Genomic DNA, 26740 nt, shown 5'->3' on the forward strand with positions numbered 1-26740 from the left:
TCTCCAAGTTATCTGGTTTCTTGATATGCTTAAGATAGTGGTAAATTCGGAGTTTTCCTACCTTTTTTGTCTTTGCTATTATAAGCCCTTAGATGGAGTTCAAAATCCAGACTCAGAAATTAACCATTTAGTTGCAGCCATTCTAGGTGTATTAGATGGATCCTACAGATGTTGGAAAGCAATAAATCTTCAGAAAATATTACCAGTTATAGTATTATCACTAGTATTTAATTCCAGCCTTGTCAATGGGCAAGTGGTCAGAAAGTGCAGTCATCTTCCAACTTGTCATTTTATGACCATACTCTGGAAAGTGTTGTTTATAATATTTCATTTGGGATCTTAAGCCCTGCTAAAAGAAGCAAGAGAAAAACAGAAATTAAATGAGTAGATGTATATAAAGCATTTTGCCACAGTGCCTGATACATAGTAAGTACTCAATAAGTAGTAGCTTTTATTGTAACTAAGGCTGAAGAGGATTTTATGCTTTGTAGTGTCAGCTTCAATAAGATACGAAGAAAATTGGGAAAGAAGATAGCACATTTATCTCAACACTTTATTGACAACTTTGTAAAGACATGGTTCTAAACACAGTTAATTTGAGTCCTCTAATGAGAACTAGGGTTTTTCTATGCATAGCTTCATGTTAACCACAATTGCTGGATTTCTTTAAATATGTTTGTTGTTTGGGTTTGGGTTATATATCAAGAGCAATTTTTATACCTTACTGATATGAATGATGCATTTGTCCAAAAGCCAAAATAAATGGAAATATTATTCTTTGCCACTAGTGGATCCAGCATCTGTGATAGGGTGTGCTCACAAAGATTTCCAGTCACTGTCTTTCTCTTTACTCTTCATCCCTCCCCAAGATCCGTGAAAGGATTACAAAGTACCCTTGAAAGCTGCTAGATAATTTCATCCCTGGGAAATATTTTTGCTTACTGTATCAAAAACAGATTTGCTGTTTATGAAAGATTTATATAATTTCAATATTGTATTAGTTAGGACTCTGTCTTGCAAGTAACTGAACCCAGCTCAGACAGGCTTAAACAGTAAAGAGATCTTATTAATTTATATAACTGTACAGTTGAGGCACAGCTTGACCCTGTATTTAAGATACATGACCATGATCTGATTTTTTTATTTTTATTTTTGGCCTGTCTCAGGTCTCTTCCTCAGCATTGGCTTTAGTGCCATGGCTTCAGCCTATCTGCTAGCTCTCAAAAGAAATGGAGGACTCCCTCCTTACCCTTCTTTCCCTCTCTCTTCCTGACCTTTTTTTCACCCAGCCAAGGGTTTTGTTCTCTGAAAATAAAAACCTCCATGGGATCATTTTTTGCTTAGGTCCCTGGTCATTTACTCAATGAGCTGCCCTCAATATACTCTTTCCTTCTAACCATATCTCAAACTGTAGATCAGAACAATTTTTCTTTGTGTTAGACCTCTCTCTCCTCCTAGGAAAAACAAAACAGGATATAATTTTTATGCTATAGAGAACCCAAACCATTGTTCTGTATTCCTTATTCCCAAAACATGAGGCTTCAGGTCATTGAGACCTTGTGGTTGTAAGTTTCCATTGTTAAAGAGTTGAAAACATTAAATGAGTTCCTGAAAAGTTGGCTTGATTTGCATGTACATTAGGCCCTAAGATGTCATCCCAGAAGGTTCTCTATGTGTGTACTGTGTTACTAAATTATTGATTGTGAATTGTCTTACTTTTAACTAGTTTGTTTTTTCTTTTGCGTATGCCCATTTTGTTCTTTTGTGTCTGAACCTTGACTTTTTTTAGCCAAATAAGTGACATTTGGAGATAGCTATGTTGGTAGCAGACCATTTGTAACCATGTAGAGCTGTTGTATTATATGAAAGAGATTTTCTTCTTACCTTTTTGAAATCAGCATAGTACATTTTAGTTCTGCTTTTTCAAAATTAATTACTTTGATTTTATTATTGCATAAGCTTCTTTAATGGATACCCTGTAGTTTTGTTAGGCAGATTTTTTTTGAAAATTGATTGTACGCTTTCAAAAATTCTTAGTTGTTAAAACAGAGCTGTTCCAGTGCATCTTTTAAAAGTTATAATCAGTGTTTATATTAAGTCTAGTTTGTTCTACCTTTTATCAAAAGTAGAATTCTTATGGATTATTATGACTTCACTTGAAAAGACTTGATTTAAGAACTTTCCAGATTCATTGACATTTCCAATATATTATCCAGTTGATTTATCCTTAGCATAGGAAAAAAGGCAAAATAATAAACAGGGATTTAGAAACTCAGTATACAACTAATGAGGGAGAAATCAGAAAAACAAACATGATTGCTAGAATATTTGAAATCAAACTTTATATGATATGCTGTATCATTTATAAATTATAAACCCAAATACTTAGGTATTATTATCTCTCTTTTATGGACAAGGAAACGATTTATCTCAGGGTGGTCTAACTGCTTGAAAGTCAAATACAATGCAGTGGAATCAAGATTTGTTCCAAGATGTAGGATTCAGCAGCCCGTGTTCTTACTATACTTGAAATTGCCTTTCAGAATTACTGTCAGGACAGTTAATGAGAAATGGAACATGTACATATCTGCAGGTAAAAAGACTTGTGACCTCATTTTTAATTGGCAAGCTGGTAAATGAGAAAAATGTAGAGATCAACAGATGGGAGGCTTCCATTTCCAAGTTTAGGTCTGAGCACATTCTGTGGTATTCCCTTTTTGCCCCCAATGACAGAAAAGATGTTTTTAAACTGAGTTGATCAGTATCTACTTTGGACCAGAAGAATTGGATCCATCAAACAAGAAATTATAAGGAAACCTTGAAAGATAGAAAACAGGCAAGGTAGGGCCAAAGAAGAAATTCCCAAATATGAGCAAGAGAGTATTGTTGCAAATGGTAAGAGCTGATCCAAGGCCACTCCCAGAGGTGCCCAGTACCCCCAAACAACAAATGGAGTGATAACTCGGATGCACTTCAGGAAGAAGCAAATTAAACCCAAAAGGAAAGACTGAGATGCAAGAAGGGGAATGATAAGCAAGAAGTTCGTATGAATTAGTATGTGGATAACTCTAAACAAATATTTAACACTGAAGTTTTTAAAAAATAAGCTGGAACCAAATAAGGTAAATAATATGAGATGATCAAAGCTTCTGGTATTTTCACCGAATCCAGAGTACCTGAGAAACATGGTAAAACTAGCAAGAACAAACAAGGGAAAGGAGGCAGATAATGCAGCCTCAAGAAGCGTCCTAGAAGAGATAGCAGCAGCAGAGGAATGAGAGTGTGAAGAAGCTGATGTGAGTGTGTGAAACAGACACCCATAATAGAAAAGTAGCAACTGACCAGTACAGCAGTCTGTGGAGAGGCCAAGCCCAATGCCTGTTTTTATCAAAGCAATAATAGGCAGCCTGTATAATCGTGTCATTTAGAATTGTAATTATCTCAGTGAAATAAGGTTCCCCTTTATTTGCCCTAAAAAATCTTAACCAAGAAGTTTTTGGAATGAAAAGGGTACTTAAAAGGTGGTATTAAAAAGTCCTTCAGTTCAAAAGTTGGCACACTTTTTCTTAGGCATACCCTTTTTGCAAAGGTGTGCCTTTGCAAACCATATGGTCACTGACGTAACATTGCCACAGACAATACATAAACGGATGGGCATGGCTGCATCCCAGTACAACTTACATACAAAAACAAATACCCAGGCCATAGTTTGCCAACCCCTGCTCTAGCTCATAAATAGTTTGGAATTTATAAGGCACATTGTTTTAAAACCCTGACCCTCAGTGGTAAGATGATGCTTCCTAAGTGCTACAAGGTGAGTGTGTATCCTTCTGGATGCTTTTATTAGACTATGCTAGCACTCTTTTTAATGTAGCCAAACAAGAGTTTATAGGACACTTATCTGGGATTTTCATTGTTCATTACTAAACTGGTCTTTCTGATTAAAATCTTAAACGCTTGAATAATAGCAAGGTTGCACAAACACATTAGAAGGGGGCTAAACATGAAATCATATTCTTGAATAGTATTAGCTGATGGACTTTCCCAAGTTCAGAGTTCATTTACAGTAATCCCCCTTTTCTGCAGTTACCCATGGTCATGATGAGTACGTTACTAAGATACTTTGTGAGACAGACACCACATTCCCATAATTTTATTACAGTTAACTTTTATTAACGTGTTATAATTGTTCTATTTTACTATTATTTCTTACTGTGCCTAGTTTATAAATTAAACTTTATCATAGGTATGTATGTATAGGAAAAAACATAGTGCAGTCATGTGCCATATAATGTCATTTCAGTCAACAGTGTGTTTATGGAGGTGCTGGTGTGAACAAACCTACCTCACTGCTGGTCATACATAATACTTGGTAATGACTATGTTATATGTTTATGTATTTACTATACTAGGCTTTTTATTATTATTTTAGACTAGAGTTTCTTCTACTTATTAAAAAAAAAGTTAGTGTAAAAGAACCTCAGGCATGTACTTCAGGAGGTATTCTAGAAAAAGGCATTTTTATCATAGGAGTTGACAGCTCCATGTATTCTCTTGCCCCTGAAAACCTTCCAACGGAACAAGATGTGGAGGTGGAAAAAGTGATATTGATGATCCTGACCGTGTGTAGGTCTAGGCTCGTGTGTGTGTGTGTGTGAGTTTTCAACAACAAAGTTTAAAAAAATTTTTTTAATTAGAAAAAAACTTACAGAATAAGGATATAAAGAAAGAAAATATTTTTGTACAGCTGTACAATGTATTTGTGTTTTAAGCTAAGATTTATTACAAAACAGTTAAAATGTTAAAAACATTTAAAAGTTTATAAAGTAAAAAAATTACAATGAGCTAAAGTTAATTTATTGCTGAAAAAACAAAATTTTTGTTATAAATTTAGTGTAGCCTAAGTATACAGTGTTGGTAAAGTCTATAGTAGTGTGTAGTAATGTCTTAAGCCTTCACCTTCACTCACCACTCGTCTCACTCAGAACAACCTCCAGTCCTGCAGGCTTCATTGATGATGAGTGCCTTATACAGATGTACCATTTTTATCTTTTATACTGTATTTTTACCATACCTTTTCTATGTTTAGATACACAAATAGTTACCATTGTGTTACAACTGCCTATATTCAGTACAGTAACATACTGGATATAGGTTTGTAGCCTAGGAGCAATAGGCTATACCATATATCCTACATGTGTAGTAGGCCGTATCATCTAGGTTTATGTAAGGACACTCTATGATGTTCACACAATGACGAAATCCCCTTGTTAAGTGACATGTGGCTGTATATATTAGGGTTCATTACTGTCTGTGGTTTCAAGGCATCCATTGGAGGTCTTGAGATATGTCTCCTGCAGATAAAAGGAGACTACTGTATTTTTCACAGTTACATATAATTGGACATCTTAATATAGTTTTATACTTTAAGAAAATTCTTTAAGAGAAATAATAGTAGTTTGCCTATAGCATTAATACACTATCATGTGGCACATTTATTTTCATTTTTTTGTTTGTTTGTTTTTTTGAGACGAGTCTCCCTCCGTCCCCCAGGCTGGAGTGCAATGGCGTGATCTCGGCTCACTGCAACCTCTGCCTCGCAGGTTCAGGCAATTCTCCTGCCTCAGCCTCCCGAGTAGCTGGGATTACCACACCCAGCTAATTTTTATATTTTTAGTAGAGATGAGGTTTCGCCATGTTGGCCAGGCTGATCTCGAACTCCTGACCTCAGGTGATCCGCCTGCCTCGGCCTCCCAAAGTGCTGGGATTACAGGCGTGAGCCACCACGCCTGGCCTCATGTTGTACATTTCTAATACTAACAATACATACAATATTTAAGATTTTATTTTCTATAATACTTATTAAAATTCCATATAATTTATATAATTCCTTGTAATTTTAATAAAGAATTTTAAGTAGTTCAGTATTCCTAATCCTAAGGGATACTATTTCTAAATAATCAACTATGGGGTATTATGGGGAAACATCCTAAATATTTACTTCTTTTATCAATCATTTAAAGATGTTATATTTGCTATAATTTAGAATTTAGACAGATAAGCTTTCAGTCATTTATGCTGATGTGTTTACACTCCATGCCTTGTGTGGTATATACTGCTATTTAAAATGACCTCTCAGTAGCCTGTAGAAATACGAATTTTTATAAATAAATAGGAAAAATTGTACCCCAGCATGAGAGAATCAAAATCTCATGAGTTGAGAATTTAATGAAAGTTTCAAAACATTGTAATTAGTTTTATTCTTAGGTTACAAAAATAAGCTGACAGCATACTTGTTATTAATAAGCTATCATTTTGTTACTAGTGATATTTAGCATACTGAGCTATGCCTAAGAGGAGAAAGCCCAAAAGAATAGCTTTTTTGTTTTCCTTTTTTTCCTCTGCTTCTGTGTCAGAAGAATTTATCTCCTCAGGAAGCCAACTCTAATCTTACAACACAACTATATGTGTATATATACCACTGATGGTTATGCAACGCTAATTTTAGTGACTCAGCTGCTTCAGGCCACTCTGTAAGTTAACTATTCCTGGCTTGAGAACAAAGGTATACTCAACTGCATTCTTACTTAAAGGAAGTCCAAATGTTTTATGTCTTATGTATAATTGCTATAGAGATTAAAAATACTGAAATTCAGTCTGCTGAGGAAATAGAAAAAACCATCTTGTCTGGCAACATTCATGTTTTTGATAAATATATTTTCTGTGCTTTTTCTTTTTAATCAAGCAGCCAGTTAGTAAAACTTGAATACCCCTCTCAAGTATCAGCATTGTTGACTCCTCAGGGAAGTGTCTGTGGTGCAGAATGTGCTACTTGAATTGGGAATCAAATTGTGTAAGATATAAGGGCTGAAAGTCAGCCCTTTTCAGCACAAGCAAATTGGTGTGCTTGCAGGCAGAACAAATATTTACTTGAATTACTATTTGTTACTTGAATTACTACCATACCTCCAATAAAATCTGAATAGCTTCAGATATTCTCACGCTCACATTTTAGGAGTATTTGGAACCCCAAAATTCTGTTCCATATAACATGGTCAAGTTGGGTTTCAAAAAAGTTTTAGGACTGGTATTCCTCAAAGAACTCAGCAGTGCCTTACTGAATTGTCTGATTTTTAAGAAACCGTGTCATAAAGGGCCTACCAGAATGATATATCTACAAGATTTGCGCCATAAATAACTGAAGAACCAATTGTTAGACTGTTTTGATAGGTTTCACAAATGTCATACCCAAGTGTGCCCACTGTGTAAGTTCATTGTTGTTAACTATTTAGCTTTTTTAGACTACAGCACATCATTTTAGCTTCTGTTAGTGATCTGTGCTATGTGCTGGGGCGCCACACACCTACACATACACAAGGTTAGTTCCCAGTTCTGCTTCTTAATAACTCTGTGGGTATGAGCAAGTTTAATATCTCAGCCTAAGCTTTCTCTTCTGTAACATAGGCCTGTACTTATCACATAGAGTTGATACGAGGATAAAATAGCTCACAGTCAGATGACATTTCCAATGTACAAGTACAGTTTTGAGGACTTTGTGTATATGAACTCATTTAATCACCACAGTAGTCTTATAGAGTAAGTATTTTTTTATCCATTTTACCATTGGGGAAACAGGCACAAAGCAATTTAGGAAATTTGCCCAGCATCACAGAACTAGCAAGAAGGGGAGTTGGAATTCAAATCCAGTCAATTTTGCTCTAGAGCCTGTGTCTGTAACCATTACATTATACTGCCTCTCAGTATAGCCAAGTACTCAAGTGAGATAATGTGTATAAGCCACTTGTTGAAATGCCGAGCACATCATAAATTCTCAGCAAGTATTAGGACTGTTCAGGATTGATGGGCTTCTCAGGAAAGGAAAGACTTGCTATACGAATGAGGGTTCCCTGAAGAAAATAAGCTTTATGAGAAGAACTTTGTTTCAAGCGTGGACATACTTTTTCATCTGAAACTTAGGATGTGCCACCTCTTAAGTAATATAACTGCAGCCGGGCACAGTGGCTCACGCCTGTAATCCCAGCACTTTGGGAGGCCGAGGCAGGTGAATCACCTGAGGTCAGGAGTTCGAGACCAGCTTGGCCAACATGGTTAAACCCCATGTCTACTAAAAATGCAAAAAAAATTAGCCAGGCGTGGTGGCAGGCGCCTGTAATCCCAGCCACTCAGGAGGCTGAGGCAGGAGAATAGCTTGAACCAGGGAGGTGGAGTTGCAGTGAGCGGAGATCATGCCATTGCACCCCAGTCTGAGCAACGAGAGTGAAACTCCGCCTCAAAAAAAAAAAAAAAAAGTAATGTAACAGCTCAGTATCTGAATGTCCTTGAAGAGGAGCAATTTGAAGGCTCATTTGTGCTTTAACCCATCCTCTTAATTCCATGATGAATTTTTCTCTGAAACCTTGAAATGATCTTTCTACTCATGCTAAATATGATTGCTATAGAGATGTTAAAATCATATTTTTACTAGGGGTACCATGAGAACAAATCCAATACCATTATATATGCAACTGAAAATGAACTATAGTTAACTGTTCAAATAAGGAATAAAACGAAACATAAAATGTGTCTCATTCCTCACATGTGTGTGAGTCTCATTTGTTAGTTTTTGTCATTTAGACAAAGTTTGAGCAGCTGCTTGGAAAACTTGAAGTATCTGCCTGTTTAGATTTTTTTGACTGACCTTGGGCAAGTTTCTTAACTGAGCTTGAGAGCCTGTCTACAAAATGGAGTTAACAATGCCTACTTCAGGGGACTGCTGTGAGAAAAATGTTGTTACATATTTGTACTGTGACATTAAAAACTCAAAACTGCTACAAAAAATGTAAGGGATATAACAATCACTGTGTTTTGTATTATATTAGACGTTATAGGGTATCCAGAAATTGTCTTTACTGTCTCCTGTATCAATATGTAAATTAAATATGAAATTAAGTGTACTATGAAATCATCTTGCACCAGTAGATAAAACTGCAAAGTATGTATAATTGTAGGTATTTGAATAATTTTTTAATGTCACTAAGTACCAAATCCATTTTTAGTAGTTTCCGAAATTGAATTATACATGTGAGTTCTATGGTAATGGTAATATTTAAGTATATATTTAAACAGTGTAAGGTTTTAAGATTCTGAATATTTTTCTCATAGTACCAGGGAACTACAGTTGCCCCAAATCATGAGATAATGGAGTTCTTTGTGAGTATAGTACAGTTTCTCAAGACTGTTCTAAAATGCATATAAATTGATTCAGAATAATTGACAATATTCTCATGATACAGTATTACATACTTAGACAAGATAGTATTTTTAAAAAATTAATTTTTCATTTTAATTTGAACGCTTGTGTTCACTAAGGGTAAGATTTCTGTTACTATGACCCAGATGTGAATTTTTTTCATTTATTTAATATTCATTGAGCATCTGCTGGCTACCAGGCATTATCCTAGGTATTAAAGCCACAGGGACAAATATAACAGGACCCCTTCCTTCATGGAGCTCAGCCTAATTTGGGGAAGACATACCTGTTAACAGTTAATTACAGACTGTGGTAAGTTCCCTAAGAGAGGTGGAGTTTAGCCATGAGTAACAAAAACCCTTACTGCAGTGATCTAAACGCGAAAGTCTGAAGGTGTGCAGTCCAAGGCCAAGTGACTGGCTCCACTGTGTATGTTGTTGCTAGCCCACACTGCATAGGACAGGCCAAAATTAGGTCAGATAGCCACCTGTAGCTTGAAGGGAGTCTGAGGATTTCATTTTTTTTCAACCTCTGTAGTAGAGGATAGCAAGGAAGAACAGATTGGAAGTGGGTTGTGTCAGATGCTGAGTGAGCTACAGTATTGACCTGTGATCTCCAGGGCACCAGCTGCCTGGGAAATCCCAGCAGGCTTCACAGAGAATCTAACAATTGAATGAGAGGTAATTGGGTGGTTCCAGGGAAAGAACAAAGAATGTCTTTGATCCTTTACATTTTTCGAAGTCTTCATGAGACATTTAATATCAAAAGGAAGTACACACTGTATTCATTTAAATACTGGGGATATAGGAGTTAACAAGGTAAACAGATCCTCTGCTCTTGGACACCTCATTTTCTAGAGGGAAGACAGAGTAAACAGGTATACAAATAAATGTAACTTAATTTCAGGTAGTAACAAGTACTGTGGTGGGGGGGGAAGAAACCTTTGTAAGGGTAAAAAATAACTATTTTGGATAGAAAATTTCTTAAGGGTATTATATACTTTTCTCTTAAGCAGAGTAATGAGTAACGGCATGGTGATTTCCTTGAAGCCTTACCAGCATGCAACCCTCGAGGGGGTCTGTTGAAGTTTTGGTTAATTGTCCTGACACTAGCTAAGCTTTAGCAGGGCTCAATCTTGGTTTCTTTCTTACTATAGTCATGTCAAGCTCTTGTCAGATGTTATTGTTGTTAGTGTGACCGTCTTCAGTAGGCCCTGTCTCCTTTCTATTTTCTGTTTCTGATTTTATTTTGACTGAGAAAGTCTGTATTTGAAATAAAAATTTCTGCGTGAGGATGCCAGCATGCTTCTATGGAATGATAAAGAGCTTAAACTCTGTAAAGCTGTTTCAATGGTTTTTTAAAGTTTTATATTCACATGCTATCAGTTCAAATCAACATAAGGTTGCTGGAATCCTTACCTGATAAGTATCTGTCATAAAACCTTAAACTAGAAACATTGCAAATATTCCTTGAATTGCCTTTAATCCTCAACTGCAGTCTTAGTCCTTTTTGTATTTGATTCTAAATTGCTTTCTTTCCAAAGTGAATTGACCATTCAAAACCATGCTTGCTAAAGAAAATTTTCTGAAGTAATTGGTTATATTCCAAGGGGGAAGGGTATGTGTGTGTTTATGTGTATATGTCGATAGGTAAATCCATATGCATATATAGAGAGAACACACAGTTTGCCCTCCATAGCCATAGGTTTTGCATCCATGGATTCAACCACAGATCAAAAATAGATTCAGAAAAAATAATAGCACAGTAATTAAAAATAATATAAATTTAAAAAGCAATACAGTGTAACAACTAGGTGAGCCTTGAACAGTGCAGGGGCTTAGGGTTGCCAATCCCTGCACAGTCAAAAATCCACACAGAATTTTTGACTCCCAAAAAACTAATAGATTCCTGTTGACTGGAAGCATATGATGACATAAACAGTCAACACATATTTTTTGTATGTATTATATACTGCATTGTTACAGTAAAGTAAGCTGGAGAAAAGACTATTAAGAAAATCATTACAAAGACAAAATTTACTATTCATTAAGTGGAAGTGGGTTACCATAAAGACCTTTTGTCTTTATCCTCATTTTCTTTGCTTCAGGTAGCTTGAGGAGGAGGAATTGGGGGTTAGTCTTGCTGTCTCAGAGGAGGAAGAGGTGGAAGGAGGAACAGAAGAGGCAGGCACACTCCATGTAACTTTTATTGAAAAAAATCTCCTTATAATTGGACCTGCACAGTTCAAACCCATGTTGTTCAAGGTTCAACTGTATTTATATAGCATTTACATTGTATTAGGTATTATAAGTAATCTATAGATAATTTAAAATATACAAGAGGATGTGTGTATGTTATATGCAAATCCTAAGCTATTTTATATAAGGGATTTGAGTATCCAAGAGGGAGTCAGGAACCAATCCCCCTCACACACAGAGGGATGACTATATATATAGATGACTGTATTTATATGTGGTTCCAGAGAGAGAGAGAGAGAGAGAGAGGTGTGTGTGTGTGTGTATCCAGTTAGCACTTGGATATGTATATATGTGTGCGTGCATGTGCGCACTAATTTTCTGCCTGATTTTATAAATTTTGCATGGAAACAAAGCTGCTGGTTATTCTGTCATTTTATCAGTATAACTCTAAGCAGCATCTTCAAAAACCTTGACAAAAGCCTTTTGTCAATAGAACGTCAGATAACTCTCTGTAGGAGTTATCTGTAGGAGTTTGAGAGTTTCATCCTTAAAATGTTACTAGTCCAGTTCTCTTGGCCTATTTGTACATGCTAACAACTGATAATGTTCAGTGGAATTAGGCTATCTGAAGTAAGAAGTAGATAAAGGTGACAAGCAGGTAAAGATACGTTCTTGTTGTTTCATGTGGGTATATCTTATCTTTCCAGCTAGATTGTAAATTATTTATGGGTGGAGATAGCATGACTTGAAGTTTTTTAAAACATTCTCCATGTTTGAACTCACACTATCAAATAATACTTGATTATCTACAAGTGTGGCATCTGAAGATCAATAAATTACTTGCAATGTCTTAAAAACATTTACTGCCTAGAATGACAAACAACCTGTCTGTTTGGGTCGCTTTAACTTGGCGATAGCAACCTTTTTCTCCCCCAGAAAACTTCAGAAAAATCAGCAGAATCATGCTCTAAATATAGATAAATGAACCTAGTTCTGATTCTCATCAGATGTCAGCAATAAAGGGACTTCTATGTTGAAATTACCTGAAAATAAGTATGTTATATAGTGTGCTAGTAGGCAGGCGGCCTATTCACAATGGAAATGCTTTGTTGATCTATTCACAGCAGTCTGTCTTTAAATCTGCCTGATTCAATACTGTAATTATTTTATCAAGTTCCTTATCATATATTTTTAGTTCCCATTTGTATCCATTTTTGTTTTGTTTTGTTTTGAGATGGAGTCTCACTCTGTCACCCAGGCTGGAGTGCAGTGGCGCAATCTCGGCTCACTGCAGCCTCCACCTCCTGGGTTCAAGTGATTCTTCTGCCTCAGCCTCCCCAGTAGCTGGGATTACAGGTGCCTGCCACCATGCCTGGCTAATTTTTGTATTTTTTGTAGAGAAGGGGTTTCGCCATGTTGACCAGGCTGGTCTCGAACTCCTGACCTCAGGTGATCTGCCCACCTCAGCCTCCAAAAGTGTCGAGATTACAGGTGTGAGCCACTTTGCTCGGCCTGTATCATTTAATAAACATTTATAGATTACTTCTTATTGGGCCTGTGCAAGGCCTTGGGATTGCAAAGACTAATAAGCCGTGTTCCTGCCCTCAGCATAGTCTGGTAAAGGGAGACAAATATGTAGAACAGTCAGTGCATTGAAGCATTGTGGTTGCTGTGACAAGAGTTATATGCAATATGTAAAGACCTGAAGAAGAGGGCAGTTGTGGTCTTAGGAAGTTAAGGGGATAGTGTGTTATGAATAAGAATGTCATTACAGCTCCAGGTACCACAATTGTAATTTCATAAAGCAGTTGACACTTGAGCTGAACCTTAGAAACTGAGTGTCTAAGAGTCCAGTAGAGAATTGGGGCACCGTCCCAAGCAGAAGCAACAACGAGAAAAGTCACAGGGACAAGAAAGAAACCATGATGTATTAGAGTACAGCACGTTGTTTGGCATAGCCACACAGTCAAGTAGAAAGGATTTAGCAAGGCCTATGACTAAAGAGGTAGGTAGGGAACAGATTCTGCCTTCATGTGTCATGTCATTTATCTTTATTCTGTTTCATGAGAATGCCATTAAGGGCTTTTAGGTATTATGAACAGTATGATCAGACTGGCATTTGAGAAAGAACATCCAAACATGTGGAGTCTGAATTACAGTTGTATAATTTAAAAAAAAAAAAAAAAAAGGCTGGGCACAGTGACTCACGCCTGTAATCCCAGCACCTTGGGAGGCCGAGGCGGGTGGATCGTGAGGTCAGGAGATCGAGGCCAGCCTGGCTAACACAGTGAAACCCCATCTCTACGAAAAATACAAAAAAAAAATTAGCCAGGCATGGTGTTACAGGCCTGTAATCCCACCTACTCAGGAGGCTGAGGCAGAAGAATTGCTTGAACCCAGGAGGCGGAGGTTGCAGTGAGCCAAGATTGTGCCACTGCACTCCAGCCTGGGTGACAGAGCGAGACTCCATCTCAAATAAAATAATAAAATAATAATAATAATAAAATAAAATAAAATATCATTGCATCAAAATGTTTATACCTGAACTAAAAAAGTGATGGTAGCAATGGAGAACCAAGGACAGATGGGAAATGTTAATAGTATGGTCTGAAGACTAAGTAAACAAGAACTGCATACTGTCCTCCACATCTTCTGGAAGATAGTGGTGTTCTTCACCTTGTTAGAGAATATTGAAAAAGGAGCAAGGTTTATAGGAAAAGATGATTACAGATTCCTTTTGGGAGAGGTTGAATTCAAGGTATTTATGGAACTTAAAGTAGGTAAGTCTCAAAGCCAGTCCTCAGAATGAGGACAATAAAGGTTGGACATGGATGAGATGATTAGGAAGAGCATGTTGAGCAAGTTATGAAGAGTGTTAAAGACCTGAACCTTGTATAAAGGATAGCCAGAGAAAGTAAAGGGAGGCAGGGGAGAGTAGAAGGAGTTGGTGCAGGAGGGAGAGGCAGGCTAGGCAGGAGAATGTGGAGATAATACTGTCTTCAGAGTTAGGACAATAATGAGTTGGGAATAAGACTATCATCACTGTTCAGATACCATATATATTGACTAGACTTGGCATTTAGAGGATGTTAGTGACTTATTTCAAAGTGTTTTCAGAGCAGTATAGGTCAGGTTGCAAATTGTCTGCCATGTCTGATTTTTCCTTGTGCTTTAGAAAGAAAACCCCGGGTTGTAGTTGTCCACATGGCAGCCTAAGTAGTCCTTGTGTCTCAGCTTTCCTTGCAGTTTTAATTATGGCTGTGTGTCTAACTTTTAGGCTAATGGGATGTGCACAAATGATGTGTGTCACTTCCAAATCATTACAAAATATGAATCCACTTGCTATGGACTTTTCTCCTTATCTAGAAGGCTAAAAAGAGATGTAGGATGAGCCAGCTCCAGCATATGGATGAGGAGTGTACCCATGGAAGATCAACAGAATGGAAGGAACTTAGGTCCTTAGATGACCTTAAAGGACAGAGCCACCCTGCCAACCTCTGTGTGCTTAGCACTGAGACTGTTTTATGAGCAAGAAATAAATTAACTTAGTTCAATTCATTGTGTTTTAGATTCTCTCTGTGGTAGCAATTTACCTTAAGAGTAACAAATTGGTTCATGAATTAGTCTGTTCTCACACTGCTATAAAGAACTACCTGAGACTGGGTAATTTATGAAGAGAAGAGGTTTAATTCACTCACAGTTCCTCAGGCTGTACAGGAGGCATGGCTGGGGAGGCCTCAGGAAACTTACAGTCCTGGCAGGAGGCAAAGGGGAAGCAGTCATATCTTCTCATGGTGGCAGGAGACAGTGTGAAGGGGGAGGTGCTACACACTTTTAAGCAACCAGATCTCATGAGAACTCTATCACAGGACAGCACTAGGAGGGTGGGGGGTGGTGCCAAACCATTAGCACCCGTGATCCAGTCACCTCCCACCAGGCCCCACCTCCAACATTGGGAATTACAGTTAGACTTGAGATTTGGGTGGGGACACAGAGCCAAATCATTTTAATTCATAAGTTTGTGGGACTGGGGAAAACTCAGGCTGCTACTGTAAGTGTTACCTTCTGATTCTGTCATTTGTGAGAATTGCACAGGGTTGCAGTATTGGAACAACAGAAAATGACAAGTCATATTAGGCTGCTAGGTGCCACCATGAGCAGTATTTACCTAGAAATAATTTGAACATCACTTATTTTAACTATAAGAATTGATAAAAACATAGTTTTTACATGCCAGAATATAAAAGTTAATCTTGACAAAATAGAAAAGCTGGCAAATTAGAAGGTGAAGGGAGTGATGGGAAGGTTGAGAAAGTATCTTATAAAATTATTTTATGAGAACTGATGGAACAAGAAATAGAGGTTTAAATAAATATCGTTTACATTTATAAAGAAAGTATTTTAAGTATAAGAAATTGTGAGGGTCTAGGGAAGGGTGGTAGTGATGAGCTAAAGGCTTATCTATGTAGCAGGAAGTCAAAAGATAAAATCTAAAGTTATAGCTCAAATATCAGCATGAGTATATTATTTAAAGTTATGCAAATAATTAAAAACAATTTTAAAATGTTTTCTTCAAGGAAGGGATAGGGCCAAATACACTTAAATTCTTCAGTTACTGTATCAAGTACCAAAAAAAGTTGTTTTAATATTCTTACCTATATTGACAAAACCGGTTCATCTTTTACTTTTTTAGAGCAACTGGTTTTACTTTATTAAATTCATTCTTTCTTTCTTTCTTTCTTTCTTTTTCTTTCTTTCTTTCTTTCTTTCTTTTATTTTATTTTATTTTATTTTAGACTGAGTCTTGCTTAGTTGCCCAGGCTGGAGTGCAGCGTCATGATCTCATCTCAGCTTACTGCAACCTCCGCCTCCTGGGTTCAGGTGATTTTCATGCCTTAGCCTACGGAGTAGCTACGATTACAGGCGTGTGCCACCACATGAGGCTAATTTTTGTGTTTTTAGTAGAGATGGGGTTTTGCCATGTTGGCTAGGCTGGTCTGGAACTCCTGGCCTCAGGTGATCCACCTGCATAGGCCTCCCAAAGTGCTGGAATTACAGCTGTGAGCCACTACGCCTGGCCTTAAATTTATTCTTAAGTATTTTATCCTTTCTGATGCTACTACAAATGGAATTTTTAAATTACATTTTTGAATTGTGAACCTTTTATCATTATGAAATGTCCTCTTTGTCTCTAGTAATTTTTTTTATCTTAAGGCTTCTTTTGTCTGATATAAATATAGTCACTCTACTTATAATTACTCGGATCATTTTTTAAACAAGTATATATGTATACATATTTAGAACAGAAGAGTAGAAGGAAAGACTAAGATGTTAACATTACTTGTATCTAACCTATAGAATTATGAGTTTTCTAAGTTTGCATCATAATTAGGAAAAAGGTGACATGCACATTTTAAAAATATTTTAAATAAATACTTCTGGTTGCAAATAGCAGAGATAAGTCAACAAGCAGAAAAGGAATTTTTGAAAAGCTACTGAAAAATTTTCAAAGGAATTTTTGAAAATTCCTTTCAAAAAAGGAATTTTTGAAAAATCGACAGGAAAACCTGGGAACCAGGCTGAGAAGAGACTGAGCTGTGGCAACTGCAGGGCTCTGGGTAGCGGGAACTTCTCAGCTGGCTCATCGAAGGTGATGCCCCAGAAATGAGCTCTGACTTCTTCTCTTCCCTCTTTTGATCTCTTCAGTCAAGATTCAGAATCTAGGAGAGAGTATTCCGCTTGAGTTAAATAAATCTTTGAAATTTGGTGAGGAAAATAAGCATCTCCATTTTACAATCCTAGGACTACAGAGGACACTGGGAATGGGTAAGGGGAACAGAAATACACTTACCATGAATATGATCTAGTATTGGGTAGCACAACAGGGCTACAGTAAATTGTTAACTGTTATTAACAACTTATTGTTTACAATTGTTAACAATTTACTGTGTATTTTAAAATAAGTAAAAGAGCGGAATTAGAATGTTCTAACACATAAAGACGTGATAAGGGCCCTGATTTGATCATTACACATTGTATGACTGTATCACAACATCACATACCCCATCAATATATAGAACTGTTCTGTACCCATGATAATTAAAAATTAAAATGTTAAAAAACAATAGGGGACAGATGATTCCCCGAGATGAAATTAGGGTGCTGCCATCAAATGGAGGGAAATAAACTCCGGTAGCTAAAAAGCAATAGAAGTTCACTGTAATATGTAACTGCTAATGCAGAATTACAGTTTATAATGCTAGTCATAAAAACAGCCATCAAAATGAATAAGAAATAACTTATCCCAGTTGTCCCTTAACCCTTGTGGTGGGACTCATAGCATTGAAGTTCTCATGCACTGATGTCTCTTCCACTTGACCCTGAATTCCGTGTCTTCCATGAAGCAGTTAAATTCATTTAGAAATGAGGAAATAGAGACTTTTATAATAATACTGAGGAGGACTTTGTGATCATTTCACACTTCCTAGAATGTCATCTCCTTCCTGATTTACTAACCAATTAGCCTGTACTCCTCGTCAAGACTCAGCTCAGGCTTTTTACCTCATCTCGGAAGACTTTCTCCCTTAAAATGCCCTCCTGCCACCTCCTGTTCTGATTATGGACCACTCATCCCTGTTACTGTTCTCTTCTCATGGTGGTGTGTTGGTTGAGTTGTCTGACTCTCATACCATCCAGACTGGCAGACTCTTGTCTTATTTTCCTTTGATTCTCCAGTCCTTTACACAGGATGTGCACATTAAACGTTCAGTAAATATTTGTTGAGTGAATGGGTGGATTTGCCAAAGAAAAGGGAAAGGCATCCCATGTAGAGCCCGCATGGATAAAGGCGTGACACATGGCAGGAAGGAACTGGTGGGAAATTCTGTAGGATTAGAGCATGGAGAGGTTAACTGGAGAAGAGACTGGTAAAGTTGACCAGTGTTAGCCTCTAAAGGACCATGTATGCCAAGTTTAAACAATTCTGTAGGCGTCAGGAACAAGCAGAAGAATGCGTGAGATTTGGCAAGGGGAGTGGGTCAGGACTCTAGAGATTGTGTGGTGAATAAATACTGGCTGGAGCTAGAGCTGGTGAAGAGAACCCTCAGATGGTAGGATGTTGTCTCTGGGAGTTAAGAATCAGACCTGGTTTGGGAGCAGATTAACCTACCATGCACCTAGGCACTTTTCCAGGTCCTGGGAGTACAGTGGTGAATTACTGCCCCCATGGAGCTTTCATCCAGAAAGGGCAGACAGACAAAACATACAGGCACAAAAGGGCACACACACCCTCTCAAAACCAGAATGCCGTGTTGCAGATAAAATGTTCCAAGGCAGCACTGTGCAGGTTAAGCGTTCAGAGCGGTCTGGTATCTGCACTGAATATTTCCCTACAATACTGCAGGGAACCTTCTTATAGTCTGCCTCTCATTTACTGCGAAGTTTTTACAAGTAAAATGACCAATACTGTATATGTTCTTGATGTAGAGTGCATTAAGTATTATATACAAAAAGTGTTTCAAATAAGAAAAAATAATTTGTCACAGAAATACTTTAGCAAAGTGATTTACTTTTTCCCCGTTTCATACTGTGCATAGGGATATTGTTTTTAAAGCCTAATTAGATAAATATATGATAGTATAAATAAAAGCCAGTGATTGCCTGGGTTAATTTTGTAGCTTACAATTCTTAGTGCCTGAAAAATAATGTGGCGTTTTTACAACATTAATCCATAACATTGCCAGCTTTTTTGTTTTTCTGCAGTAGAATAGTCTCCACTAGTAAAGGAATTTTTAATTCTTGATGTAAACATTAACCTGTGCCATGCAATCTAGTCTTACATTTTCTTCCCCCAGTTGTGGGCTCATTTAATGATAAGGACCCTTTCCTCTCTTTTCCAGGGTGCTGATAAAACTGTGAAAGGCCCAGATGGACTGACCGCCTTTGAAGCCACTGACAACCAGGCAATCAAAGCTCTTCTCCAGTGATGGATGGATGGACTGATAACTTGGGAAGAATGACTCTCCTGTGGCCTCACACTGCTGCCTGTCTGTCTGTCACTCTCTATCTGCCAGCTTCTTCAGCTAAATACTTTAAGAGGGGTGAGGGGAGAGATAAATTCATAACAAATCAGACTACCGGAAAAAAAAAAAAAAGTGTTTTGGAGGAGGGGCAAAAAGAACCATGATCAGGCTTTTACTGGGATTCCTGATCAAGTAAGCCTCTTCCCTTTCTAATACACCTTATACCCAAGGGAGAGCAAAGACAAAATACACCAGTATCATTTGACCTTTTCAGCTCCCTAGCTAATTTATTAATTGATTGTGTTGAAGGTCTGATTCTACAAAGGCCAACTCGACATATTTGGTAGCCCTAACTGTGTGAGCAGTAGTGGCTGCTGTGATGTAAACTTAGGGTGCTGAGATAAGCAATTAGCTCTAGCCTTCTGCCTTAAGAATGCATTCTACTGGGGATTTCCTGGCATAGTTAAGAGCGCTGCCTATAAGGTTGGTGACCAAATCTTTCCTCAGTGACTTTAAGCTTTATGTGAAAGCTTAGTTAAGGTGAGGAGGGGCACACTCCTAAATTGCTGGATGACTGAACTTTGGATTTTCTCTCCCCTTTCACATGGATTTCATGTCTCTTTAGATAAAACTGACTAGTTTTATTTATAAAATCTTAAGTTTTGGAAGTCTAAAGGAGAAACCATTCCAGTATGCATATTTTTTTCTCCTCTAGATTCATACATTTATATAGCATTGAAACACTTTCAAACTCCTGCTGGTAGTAAAAGGGGATTTAAAAATAGAATCATAGCCATAAGCCTGTTAGTATCATATAAAGAGAGAACAGTTATCTTAGTACCTATGGATTTTCTTTATTTGCTGTTTGAATGGATTGACCTTGGTTATGTGTGGAAAATTAAGGAACATTCTTTGGAATGCCTCTCTCAGACCCATCTTGGATGCTGATTACTTATTGCACCAAAGCTATCACTGGGGTGAGATTTACTGTTTGGACAAATTTAGCCCCATCCCTTCAAAAATACACTTGTAACCAGGTTTCCCAGAGTTGTTGATAGGCTTCTGCTGAACATATGCCAACCCACCTGCATAATATATTTTTGTTGCTTTTATAAATCATGCATCGCATAAAGTGTGACAACTTCAGAATGTATTCTCTGTTCTTAGAATACAGTGCCCTAAAATGGTGTTCTTATGACTTGCAGAAAATATTTACACGTATTTCCAAATATTTATTTCATGAGCAGTACAGCTAATTAAAATATATAAGCTTAAATTTTATATCTTGCATTTAAAATGTTAAGATTCCTTTGACTTGCCATCCATATAACCTTACTAAAAATATTAAGAGTTTTTTCTTAGCCAAGTCATGCAATAATTGAATGTACCTCAAATTTTTAGAGAGGGGAGGGTGGGTTAGGGACTGATACTCAGATTGTGGGTAATAATTGAATTGATTTTTAAAGGCAACGTAGCATTCTACAGCAGGGTTAAACTATTACCAAGAGCAGTCACCCTGGTTAACAACAAGTTTTACTGATCAGTTGCTGATTGGTTGGTTGGCGTGTGGGCGTGTGGGTGTATAGGTGTGTGTGGGTATGGGTGTGTGTGTGTATCTTTCCCCATGAGCCCTTTTTGTAATCCTGTGGCTTTTTCACTTACAACTAGCCTAACCCTGTAATTTTCCTATATCCAAGAACACAATCACAAAGTAGTGGTTTCAATACTTTGTTGTATTTGGCTAATTTTGCTGTCTTAATGCAGCCTATTAAGAGTTGGGTTAAAAATCAGTAATCAGTACTTCATTACATCACTGAACTAAAATATGGAGACATCCTCATTGAAAAGGGAGGGCACTCTATCAGTCTGTAACTATCAACGTAGTGCAACAGGGTGTTTTGATACCTTTGTTTTCACCTCTTGACATAATGCTATTTAAAGGCTTGAATTTTTTCCCTTTACATAATTTTCACCTTTACTTTCGAAGTGTTTTGTTGTAGTTGGCTATTGCAGAGAGTGCATTGTCCTATCATTCCTAAACCTGGTCTGCTTTCTACATTCATGGTATGGAAACCATGTAATTCTTTGTACAGTTTATCCTGATGTTCCTTGTAATGCAGTAGAGGCTATTTCGCCTTCCCTCTTCTTTCTCAACCTTTTTGTAAACCCCATAATTATGAAGCTATTGCTTGAGAAAATAACATATAAACATAGAATAGAATAGACTGACCAAGATGGTTCACAGTTTCTTTTTTTAACTAGGTTATTTATAATGTATTTCTGAACCACTTGGCAGACAAATTCACAACACTTAATGTTCATATTTTGAGTAAAGGAAGCTAAAACCATGTTTGCTTTCTGGTACTACATGCATTAGCAAAAGGTTAAGTAAGTTTTGTTCTCCACTGAAGTAATACTTAACATCTCAGAAAAAATCTTGCATGTTCTGTAGTTTTGTATTAAATCAGTCATTTCATATGCACTATATCAAGTACAAACAGGTAGTTTACCTGTTTATAGTAGTGTACTAACAAAGTCTCCCTTGCAGCTTCAGACTGGTATCTATAGGCTTATCGTTCAAATACAGCACTTGAATATCCCAAGTAGTTCTTCTACGCATAGCTCACCTTTCTAAACCCAGTTAAGCATGGAAGAGAGGTAGTAGGTAGGTGCAGTGTGTGGAAGCTGCAGACAAGTAGGCCTTTTATTCATTGATTTCTTTTCCCAAGTACTGGATTTTAAATCTATATGTATCTATTTGATTTTTTTTCTAATATTTCAATTGAGCTGCTGTTTTCTTCCATGCAATATTGTATACTCAATTGTGTATAGAAGAAGCTGGTGAGAGTGCCCTCCTACATAAATAAGCAATTGCAGTGTTTTGCATGCAAAATATAAAAAATTTAAATTGTCCTGATTCTATTTTGTAAATGGAGAAACAATCATATCTTTCTAAGCAGTAATGGAGGAAGACTAGTGCTTTGTGCATTTTGATATATTTGAGTTCATTTTTTCCACAATGTCATACTTTTGACACAATTGGGTTTCTCATAAGTATCCTAGTTCATGTACATCCGAATGCTAAATAATACTGTGTTTAAGTTTTGTGTTGCAAGAACAAATGGAATAAACTTGAATTGTGCTACAGCTAGTGTGTCAGCAGCATTTTTCTCAGTTACTATCAATTTCGTTTTGTAGTCATCTCTAAAACTATACCAGAAGCTTGATTGACTCAAACATTTAGTTAATCTAAATTAATGTATCCCACTTCTAGAAAAAAAAAATGGAGAGAAAATAAAATATAGATTTAATTGAAGTAAACCTTACCAGTCTTTGAAAGGATTTGCTTTTGTGTCAGTCTCCTGACATTGTTTTACTATAACTTCAGTAATGCTCCTGGTTGACGGGGAACAAGGTATAGCCAACACATCCCAGAGCATCAGGATCTTCAGAGGGGTTGAAGAAAATGAAGTCGTGGTTAAACCTCTTTGATCCTTTCATTGCTCATCTAAGTTGCTCCACATTTCTTGGAGATCTGCATTTCCCAAACTCAACTACAAGCACCTTTTTAGAGTGTAATTTTCAGGATGATCACTTTGAACCTTAAAACTGAACAAAATTAAATACAAAATTAGTTTGATTGTGTTGTAATCTTGTCAACACCAGGAGACTATTCGCAGTTTACTTTTAATGATAGAAAAAAATATGTGCAGATACTAAGTTATAGCAAAAGCTTTGTTTTAGAACTTTCACGTTGTTGACTGAAGTATAAATGGGGACCATGTGCGGCTTTAGGGGGAAGTGTTTACAGAAAATGTTTGAAGTTCTCATTTTAAGACTTGGAATCTAGGACCGGCGCAGTGGCTCACGCCTGTAATCCCAGCACTTTGGGAGGCTGAGGCAAGGGACATCACTTGAGCCCAGGAGTTTGAGACCAGCCTGGGCAACAGAGGGAAACTGAGTCTCTGCAAAAAATTTAAAAACAATTAGCTGGGTATGGTGGCAAGTGCCTATAGACCCAGCTACTTGGGAGGCTGAGGTGGGAGGATTGCTTGAGCTTGGGAGGTTTGAGGCTACAGTGAGTGAGCTGTGTTTGCGCCACTGCACTCCGGTCTAGGCAACAAAGTGAGACCCAGTCTCAAGAAGAAAAAAGAATTGGGCTCTATAAAGAAAGTTTAAATCTGGTTAAATACGTTTTAAAGGGAACAGAGTCGCCTTATATAATGATTGAAGAACAGACCCACATATATGGATGGAAGGCATACATCTGGTAGAAAGAAAGAGCTTAGAGGGGAATTAGTTTGCGATTAGAGAATAGCTGTCATAGGACTTCCATGCAGCACAGTGTACCAGACCACCATGAGATTATTTTTTTCCTCTTTCTGTAACATCATTGATTCTCAAAATGTGGTCTCTACACCAACAGCATCGCCATAACCTGGAAACTTGATAAAAATGCAAACTTTTGGACCCTAGCCAAGACCTACTGACTCAAACTCAGGCTGGACCCAACAGCCTGTGTTGTAACAAGCCCTCTAGGTGATTCTGATGCATGCTGAAGTTTGAGGACCATTGAATAAGACCATAAGAGCAAGAAGTAGTCAGCCTATATATAGATGCCATCAGAAATGACTTCCTAAAGAGAAAGTAAATGGAAGCCTTTAACACGTGAAATGTAGCAAAACTGGACAAGTGTTGAAGCTCCAGACACCTAGGACAATCTTTAAAAATGAATTTCAAAGGTATATTCCGGCCAAAAGAAGTCGGGAAAACGGAACAATGGTTCCAAAGATGTAACACTGGTGAAAATGACCCTCAGTTATTCTTAGGGGATTTTCCCCCTTATATCCCCAAAGCTGGATTCCTGAGACTCAAGCCTTACCCTTACCTTACCTTTCCTTGAATTCCAAAATAAAGTGGAGAGTGGAAGCCGGGCACAGTGGCTCATTCCTGTAATCCCAGCACTTTGGGAGGCCAAGGTGGGCAGATCACTTGAGGTCAGGAGTTTGAGACCAGCCTGGCCAACATGGTGAAACCCCATCTCTACTAATAATATAAAAATTAGCTGGGTGTGATGGCACACGCCTGTAGTCGCAGCTACTTAGGAGGCTGAGGCACAAGAATCGCTTGAACCCAGGAGGCAGAGGTTGCAGTGAGCCGAGATCGCACCACTGCACTCCAGCCTGGGCGACAGAGTGAAACTGTGTCTCAGAAAAAAAAAAAAAGTGGAGGGTTGGGAGAGACATGCAAAGATTTCTTGGGACCTATGGCATGAACTGCGGTCTCATGCTTTTTACATGCAGGTCATTGTGGACTGGCAGGCAGAGCCACTCTGAGGAGGCCGAAGGCTGCTTTCTTAGCCCAATGCCCTGTTTGCCATCACAGTGTGCTGTGAAGATGGATTCCCCGCTGCAGTGGGTGTGCCACTGGCTTGGGAACAGCAGCCTTGGGGCCAGGTGCCCTGGAGTGGTGTGTCCTAATTTCTCTACACAGTGGAGTGGCTTTTGCCCTCTGTTTTTCTTTTTGGGTGGCCACTCATCCTACCCAACTAAATAGGTCCCGTGTCAGGTCAATGATCTTCTCCAGATACCAGCCAGATCATCACACATCAGCCGTGGGATATTTTTCTCCAAGGCTTTTACTTCTTAAAATATGATTGCTGATTAAGAAGAGAATTTAACAGCAGCTTTAATAGCACCTGGCCCGTGGTAGACGTTTCACTGTGTTTGTTCTGAATGATGACGTAAATGATGACATTATACAGTAAAATGTGAAAACAGCTTTGATTCAGTAAATCCTGCCCTACAAAAGACTATTAGAAGAGCCACTAAGCTACCTGTGTCCATGGACCCAAATATTGACCATGCAGCCTCATAAGTACTGCTGATAATGATTGCAAACCCAAATCAATGAAGTGAAGACAAATACCACAGAGTCACAACAATTCACTGAGGAAATGCTGACCATGGGGTCAAGTGCGGGTCACTGTGAGCCATCGTGACACATACTCGGGCACAGCTATACGTGACGAAGCAAAACAAAGCATTGTCTGGCCACTCTAGCAACTTCTATGATTCAGCAGCTGCAGCAGCAAGGATGGTCTTATTTCCACTGTTTTGATAGAACAGTGGATCCCATGTCTGGCAACACTCATGGTAACAGCAGCTTGTGACACAAAGGAAAATAATACATAGACAATTCCTAGCCACCAGATGTTGGTTTTGAGAATACTACTAGAGTTTTTTTAAAAGAATTTGTATTTTTCTTTCTTTTTTTTTTTTTTTTTTTTTTTTTTTTTTTGAGACAAGAGTCTTGCTTTTGTCACCCAGGCTGGAGTATGCAATGGCTCAATCTTGGCTCACTGCAACCTCCGCCTCCCAGATTCAAGTGATTCTCCCTGCCTCAGACTCCTGAGTAGCTGGGATTATAGGCACCCACCATCACGCCTGGCTAATTTTTGTATTTTCAGTAGAGACAGGGTTTTGCCATGTTTGCCAGGTTGGCCTCGAACTCCTGACCTCAGGTGATCCACCCCGCTCAGCCTCCCAAAGTGCTGGGATTATAGGCGTGAGCCACCACACCCATTTTTCTAAGATTTTACTTACAAATCTGGAAGTGTCTTGTACACCTATATCCCCTTCCTAGTATCTAATAATCCTCCGTATGTTTATACACATCCCCTGTGGCAAGCTACCAAATCTAACTACGTTGTGATTTGCTACTACTTTGTGATTTGCTAGTCAAATTTCATTAGGCTTGAAAGTCTTCAGATCGAAACTAATTTATGGTAATTTTTCAATTAATGGTTCATGAGATTAGACCACAACACTACGAACCTAGAAACTCTGTAATATAACCATTCTTAACAAAAATTATTACTTAAGGGAGTTAGGGTTTTATGATATTTTGATGTTTGTTTCACCATTTTAACTGAACATGTACTATGATCTGGGGACCATTCTAAATATTTTGTGTGAACTGACTCATTTGATCTTCCTAATAATCCTATGAGGTGGGAATATTGCCATCCCTATTTTTAGATGATCAAACTAAAAAGAGAGGTTAAGTGACTTGCTTATGGTCACACAACTAGTTAGTGGTAAAGTCAGGCAGTCTGGCTGTAAAGTTTGTGCTTTCTACACTTATATTGCCTCTCCAACTCTCACTGAACCAACGAATTAAATTTTATTCTATGAACACAGCTTTTTCTAAGACTCTTTAAAAGATACTTGGAAAATATTATATGGACTTGTTTATGATTTTAAACAATT

General features: G+C 37.8%; 1 protein-coding gene across 1 annotated transcript in view; it reads left to right on the forward strand.

Annotated features, from left to right (window-relative positions):
• The window catches only part of MTPN (myotrophin), a 49550-nt gene extending 26934 nt beyond the window's left edge, over positions 1 to 22616 (forward strand). Inside the window, exon 4 of the mRNA XM_050782432.1 lies at positions 19347 to 22616. Coding sequence (XP_050638389.1) covers positions 19347 to 19433 — 87 coding nt within the window. The 3' untranslated portion in view covers positions 19434 to 22616. The remainder of the gene's footprint in view (positions 1 to 19346) is intronic.
• Positions 22617 to 26740: the final 4124 nt, after the last annotated feature.

This window comes from Macaca thibetana, chromosome 3, assembly GCF_024542745.1.
Source record: "Macaca thibetana thibetana isolate TM-01 chromosome 3, ASM2454274v1, whole genome shotgun sequence".
NCBI lineage: Eukaryota > Metazoa > Chordata > Mammalia > Primates > Cercopithecidae > Macaca > Macaca thibetana.